Consider the following 7264-nt stretch of genomic DNA (forward strand, 5'->3'; position numbering starts at 1 on the left):
CCGTTTCCTATAAATTATGATTTTCGTATCATTGCATATGTATCATGGTAGAATTGAATAACTTATTTCGTTGAAATTTCCGCTCCTTATTCCGTTTCATAGTATTCCGTTTCATACTTTGATTTTGTGTGTTGGTGTGTATATTGTGTTATTGGTGAATTTTTAATGTGAGTCTCTGTGATTGGTGAATTTTGTAACGTAAATTATGCAATGAATGCAATTAGTTTTCAATTTTTGAATATCAACATGCAATTAGTTTTGATACGTGTTGCATTCACTCGTTTTCTGTGATACGTGTTGCATTCTTTATGCATTTAGATGGGTTATTTACTTATTAAAATTTCTTTTTTTATTATAGTTCATTATGGAAGAGCATCATTTTAGTTATTTGAGTTTCTTGGATTCTCAAGCGGATTCTCAACAAAATTGTAGTCTGATGTCAGAGTTTTCTGATTTTGTTCATGATATCTGCGAACAAGATTATACATCTCATTTTACAACCGATGATATTTTCTCAACACGTGAAGATTTAATTAAATGGGTTAGAGGGGTTGCTTATAATCTTGGGTTTGTCGTTATTATTCTAAGATCGGATAAATACAATGGACAACCAGGAAGAAAGACCCATGTATTATTAGGTTGTGAAAGAGGTGGAAAAGATAGAAAATACAAGTGTGATGCAGAACCCAGTTTATCTGGGACAAGAAAATGTGATTGTCCCTTTAGATTGAGAGGGAGACCCATCTCTCAAGGGGAGGGATGGGTGTTGAACGTAAAATGTGGTTACCATAATCACGATGTCTCTTCTACTCTAGTTGGTCACCCCTATGCGGGTAGGTTGAAGTCTACTGAACAGTCGTTGCTTGTTGATATGACCAAAAGTCAAGTCAAACCTGCAAATATACTTCTCACTTTGAAAGAAAAAGATGATTGTAATGTTACAACTCTGAAGCAAGTGTATAATGCGAGATATAGGTACAAACGTTCAATAAGAGGTTCAAGAACTGAGTTACAACAGTTAATGTTGATGTTGGAACGTGATCACTACATCCATTTTAGTAGATGTCTTGATGAATCTGATGTGGTAAGCGATTTGTTCTGGACCCATCCTGATGCTGTGAAGTTGTTAAATTCATTCAATATTGTGTTCTTAATGGATAATACCTATAAAACCAACAAATATCGGTTGCCATTACTTGAGATTGTTGGTGTGACCTCAACGGGATTAACTTTCTCGGCCGCTTTTGCATTTTTATATAGTGAAAAGCAAAATAATTTCATTTGGGCTCTTGAAAGGCTAAGAGGTCTATTTATGACGTCCGAGGGTGGTCCACAAGTCATTGTAACTGATAGGGATCTTGCTCTAATGAATGCTGTTGGCATGGTGTTCCCTCAGTGTTATCATCTTTTATGTCGTTTCCACATTCAAAAAAATGTGCAGGCAAAGTGCAAAATGTTAGTAAATTTTGTTGATGCATGGGATGTTGTATTGCAAGCCTGGGAGAATGTCATGGACTGTGAAGATGAATTAAAGTTCAACGAGTGTGTTCATCGTCTTGAGCTTGTTTGCCAGCCATGACCTGTATTCTTTGAATATGTTAACGACTCGTGGATCATTCCTTATAAGAAATTCTTTGTGAAGGCATGGACGAACAAAGTTATGCATTTGGGGAATACAACATCAAACAGGTATGTTTGTATTTTGGTATTAATTAAATTTTTTTTTAACGGTTTATATGATTTCCTTGTATAAATTGTACTAGGGTTGAGTCTGCTCACTAGAGTCTGAAGAAAGTTCTTGGAAGTAGTATGGGAGACCTTTGTTCGTGTTGGGATGGAATTCACAACGTTATTATCTTGCAACACAACGAAATTAAGGCGTCTTTTGAAAGAAGTTTAAATCTGATCAGTGACTCTTACAAGGCATTGAGTTATAGAAGATTAGTGGGAAATATTTTTAGATGTGCCTTAGAACTCCTTGCTCCAGAGTTGGAAAGAGTAAAAAAGATTGGATTCGATAGTAGTCTTTGTGGCTGCATTCTCAGACAAACTTATGGTCTACCATGTGCGTGTGAATTAGCACGATATGATCCTGGGATTATTCTTCTCCAAGAAATTCATGTGATGTGGACTAGGTTGAGCTTCTCCAATGTCTCGTCTTCACAATCTGAAGGGCAATTATCTATTCAAAGGGAAGTTGATCTACTGCTTAATCTTTTCAAAGAAGTTGATATTGCAGGAAAAGTGAGCATAAAACATAAATTACTCGACATAGTTTGCCCTTCCATGACATCGATGTTACCACCACCAAGTAAAGTTAAGACGAAAGGTGCAGCTAAAAGTCATAGATCAAAGAAGTCAACCAAACGTGATCCCTCCTATTTTGAGCATGTGGACGCCTTCATTGAGTCCTCAAGACAAGACACATGTGTTGCAAAAACAGAAAACAAGCTGAAGAGCAAACGTGTAATTGAAGAGAAAGTAATACCCATGCTAGAACAGTTCAATCCTGTTTTCCATCCTTATATACTCGATGTTGTCGATGTTGTTGCGGACGGTCATTGTGGATATAGATGCATTGCTGCATTGTTGGGTATGGGTGAGGAGTCGTGGCCTCTAATCAGACATGACCTATACAAAGAACTTAGTCAATGGCGAGATGAATACGCAACATTAGTTGGAGGCTATGATCGTCTGGAAGAACTGAGAAAGTCTTTGCTAGTTCACTCACCATCAGGGGTATGACTTCTACACACCAATGTTGAAATTTATGTATTAAAAGTTGTTTATCATATTGTTTTAGTATAATCTAATTAAATTATATGCAGGCTAATCGAGACAAGTGGATGACTATACCAGACATGGGGTATGCGATTGCTAATCGGTATAATGTAATCCTTGTCTGCTTGTCGTCAGTTCAGAATTTGACGATATTTCCACTTCGTACATCCCCACCTATTTCGCAAAGTCAACATCAACTAATTTGTATTGGACATGTTTACAGTTCTCATTTTGTGCAGGTATATACGTTTATATATATATATATATATATATATATATATATATATATATATATATATATTATTTTGATAAAGAACTTTATATCTCTATTCACTAATTACGTATTTACAGGTTCGTCTACAAGAAGGTTGTCCATTACCAACAGTGGATATCATATCATCTAGCAACTGTTACCCAAAGGCAAAAGGCTGGGCATCATTTTATAGAGATAGGATGCAGGCATTCCTAGATTTACACGTAGTGGATCGTAGTTATGTAGATCTCATGGAAGACTGATATTTGTTGATTGTATTAAGTATTTGACTGTTGTTGTTTGTAATTATTTTACCAATATATTAAATTCTAACTCCTTTGGCCAAGGGACGGATATATTTTGGCCTCATTGCTAACATTAAATAACTTAATATAAAAAACAATATATAGATGAAATATCTTAATATAAAAATTCTAACATCAAATACAAATAAATAGTAAATGGACTATCCAGACGTAGATGGTCGTCGGCCTCGAACTCTACGTCCTCCTCTACTCTCTTCCTCTTCAACGCCTTCTTGAGCCATCTGTAATAACTCACGAGTGCGATCCCAAGCAACTGTGCCCTCAGTAACGTCTCTATAGTCTATCATCCGCTGAAGACCGCCTACAATGCGTTTTACGAGACCCTGTGATAATAACAAGTTAATGTCAAATATTAAAAGTTATTAATAAAACGAACAACTAAATTTATAACATACCAATAAACCACTGGAAGATGATGACGGTGACGTCCTCTGAACTGGTATGTCATCTGGCAAATTCCGACGAAGTCGGGGCACAATGACAAGGCTAGGTCGGTCCGCCTCAGCTCCACGTAAAATGTATGGATGGGAGACTCTCCTAAACCACTGCAAATATCCATCTGCACATGAAAAAGGAGCTGGTGCTTGGACCACTTGATGTACAACAAACTGCTCGTGCTTCTTCCATCGATCATCAATAGCCTCAAAGTCCATCATGGGAAGCGAACTGGGCGGCGGTGGAATAGGCTGCATGAAGCCAAATTGTCGCAACACACGCTCCGACATATGATGGTGTACGAGGGTACCAACCCTCAGGAAGCCAGAAAACATGCCATGTGTTACAAGTTGTCGAGCAGCTCTATGTGCTACATATGGGTTCCAAATCATCCCATCATATGTCAAGCCATCCAACTGGACTCTAACATCAGCTATAGCGGAAATGGCGCGTCCAGTGACATAACGTAGAGCACGGGGTTCGGTCTCCACATATGTATCCCGTACTTGCTTCCTTCCCAATGTAGGGAAGTGCTCGTATATCCAAGCATGTATCAAATAACATTTCATTTAACCATTGTCATATAAAACTAAAAACAAGTGAAATAAAGAATAAAATGTTATATAAATGGGTACCTGCAGAAGAGGTAGATATCCAGCTAATTGCTTTGTATTTGCAAAGCTGGCATCTCCTAGCTGCTCATATAAGTGGATAAGAGCAGCAACTCCCCAACCATATGTACGACATCTGGAGAGATCTCTAAATAGCTCGAGATAATGTGTACGAACATAGGTCGCGCTTTTGTTAGCAAATATCGTGCACCCTACAAGGTGCAAAAGATATGCACGTGCAGCAAACTCCCATAGCTCGTTTTCACAACAGCTGTCATACAACTCTCTCAACCAGCTAAGTCGGACCTGTGCACCCCGACTTTGATTAAGCTCCGCACAAGCCATGGCCCGGTCAACACCAAGAAGTTTCGTCAAAATCTCAACAGACTCTTCATATTCAAGATTTTCAGTGGAGCAAAAGTTTCCACTGATGGAAAGATGGAGAAGTGACCATACGTCATCCAAAGTGATGGTCATCTCCCCAATGGGTAGATGAAAAGTATTAGTCTCGGGATGCCATCTCTCCATGAAACCCAATACTAACCCAAGATCGATATATTCATATAAAATATCGCACAGAGGCGATAATCCAGAAGCTAACACAAAAGGTGCAACAGAAGGATGAGGACGTCCTAATTTCTTCACCTTTTTAATATGAGAGACCACTTTCACAACTCGATCCTAACAAAAGAAACAAAAAAGACTAAAAATACTTAACAACAACAAAATTAAACCTATATAAAAACTTCTTACTGACCTGACCATCCCATATCATGCGTGCAACATGATCCTGGTACCGGGTCAATAAAGATGTATCATATGGACCCCCAGGAAATCCTCCACCATCGTTATCAATGCCGTGCTCGTCCTCCCGAGGAACGTCAGAAACCTCATTCTGAACAATATCATCCTCAATCACATTAGCTTCATGTTGACCCCTTCTACGAGCCGAAGCTGTGGGTCTCTTCCGTGTATCACCCTGTCTAGAACTCTCTGGTGCATCATTTGAACCGCGTCTAGCTAAATTTCCTCGTGTTCTAACCATATCTGTAATTCAAAGTTTGAAACATTAGAATCCAATATAAATTTCCTGGAAAAATAACTAAATGAAATAAACAACATGATTTTAAATTCCGTTACCAAATGCAATTTCTGTCTAATAATAGGAAAGGTAAATTATTGATGCTGATGAAGGCAATTTCCTCTACTGGTTTGTAAATTTTACATGCTAGACTTGGAAGAAATGTTTGTTGAATTTAATGCTTAAATTGGTGACGGACCAGTTTAAAGTTAATCATATAGTTATTAGTACCAACCATGAATCACCTCATTTTAATGCCAGCTACCGTGTGTTCTCTTCTTTATACCTCTCTAACCATTCTTTCTTTTTCCATTTCACACACACATAATCTCCAAAGACTCAGCCTTTAATTACATTCAACAAGTAACTAGATTTCACGAAAAAAACACCAAAAAAAACACAAAACGGATACTAAAATCCGTTTCACCAAAATAAAAAAAAAAAACAAAAAACGGAATGCGTATTCCGTTTCATACGCATCCGACACGGCATTCAAAAGCCGTTTCAATAAAATTGAAAAAAAAAATGAAACGGAATGTGTATTCCGTTTCATGTACTCCCCACACGGTTTACAAAAGTCGTTTCAGTTAAATTTAAAAAAAAAAAAATGCCAAATGGAATGTGTATTCCGTTTCTCCCTTCCCACACGGCTTACAAAAGTCGTTTCACAAACAATTTTAAAAAAAAAATGCCCAAACGGAATGTGTATTCCGTTTCTCACTTCCCACACGGCTTACAAAAGCCGTTTCACAAACAATTGGAAAAAAAAAAACAAAGCAAGTGTGTTCCGTTTCACCATTCTGGAAGTGCACTCCTAAAACGAAACCAAGATGCAAAAATCAATTAAAATAAACCGACAACATTCCTGAAATTAATTATAAATTTCAAAACATTACTTGGAGAAGATGCGGGTGCGTCTGTGGTGTTACGCAAGAGAAGACCAGAAAAGGGAGGGAGCAGAGATGAAGACTGTGTTGTGCACGCTCGAGAGAAGAACTGTGTGGTGGAGGTGGAGGATGTGTGCGACCAAAGTGGGAGAAGACCAAATGGGAGAAAACCAAACGGAGAAGACTGAGGAAGAGTGTGTGGAGGCTGTGTGGGAGAAGAGGACAATGAGGGAGAAGTGGCTAGGTCAAAGATTCCTGATGATGGGTGCAGGGAATCAGATTCTGTCTTGGGGTTTGTTTTGGGCGTGCAATGGTGCAGGGGTATGCGTTCTTGGGGTTTTATTAGGGGGTGCAGCGTCAGGGTTTGGGGGTGCAGGGGTATGGGGTAAAAAACACACAGTAAATTTATATTTAACCATGGGCAATTATGGGAATAAAATTGGTTTTGGGGGTACAGACGAGATTCTTGGAGGTGTAGGGAGAAGCCCCTTCACCGAAGCATGTGGTTTGCCAACTCAAGCATTTAAGATCAACTTGGGCTTACCTTAGTGGACTTAAAATGAAAGTCAAGCCCAATTCAATTTCTGAACTTTGACTTTGTGTTGAGAGCAAAACTAACCTAATGAACACAAAAAAATCTTCTAATACGAATACAATGAGAAAAGGTTATGCAATAATATAAATGATAAAATATAATTATTTTTAACTATTTTTTAATTAAAATATTGAAATTGTTATCACTACCTAAATAGTAACGATTAAGAATAATTAATAAATAATAAATTTTAGAACAGTTCATAGTTAAATTTGACCATAAATAAATTTTGACTTTCATAATTATTATTGTTGCAGTTTTATTCTATTTATAAAATTAAAGTATTTATAAATGT

General features: G+C 37.6%; 2 protein-coding genes across 2 annotated transcripts; both read left to right on the plus strand.

Annotated features, from left to right (window-relative positions):
* Nucleotides 1-364: 364 nt before the first annotated feature.
* On the plus strand, nt 365-1579 carry LOC114175422 (protein FAR1-RELATED SEQUENCE 3-like). Its single transcript, XM_028060187.1, has one exon. The coding sequence runs from the start codon at nt 365-367 to the stop codon at nt 1577-1579; it is 1215 nt and encodes a 404-aa protein (XP_027915988.1).
* Nucleotides 1580-2295: 716 nt separating this feature from the next.
* Nucleotides 2296-3297, plus strand: LOC114175421 (uncharacterized). The gene is made up of 3 exons (XM_028060186.2): nt 2296-2739; nt 2829-3020; nt 3133-3297. The coding sequence occupies exons 1-3, from the start codon at nt 2296-2298 to the stop codon at nt 3295-3297; spliced, it is 801 nt and encodes a 266-aa protein (XP_027915987.2).
* The last annotated feature ends 3967 nt before the right edge of the window (nt 3298-7264 follow it).

This window comes from Vigna unguiculata, chromosome 3 (genome assembly GCF_037176805.1).
Source record: "Vigna unguiculata cultivar grain cowpea cultivar isolate G323 ecotype 2 chromosome 3, ASM3717680v1, whole genome shotgun sequence".
Classification (NCBI taxonomy): domain Eukaryota; kingdom Viridiplantae; phylum Streptophyta; class Magnoliopsida; order Fabales; family Fabaceae; genus Vigna; species Vigna unguiculata.

Bases quoted from the DNA above. Each gene is read 5' to 3' on its own strand.
- LOC114175421 (XM_028060186.2), top strand. From the start codon at position 2,296: ATGTTACCACCACCAAGTAAAGTTAAGACGAAAGGTGCAGCTAAAAGT. The intron at 2,740-2,828 runs GTATGACTTCTA...AATTATATGCAG, and splicing joins TAGTTCACTCACCATCAGGG to GCTAATCGAGACAAGTGGAT. The intron at 3,021-3,132 runs GTATATACGTTT...ACGTATTTACAG, and splicing joins ACAGTTCTCATTTTGTGCAG to GTTCGTCTACAAGAAGGTTG.
- LOC114175422 (XM_028060187.1), top strand. From the start codon at position 365: ATGGAAGAGCATCATTTTAGTTATTTGAGTTTCTTGGATTCTCAAGCG.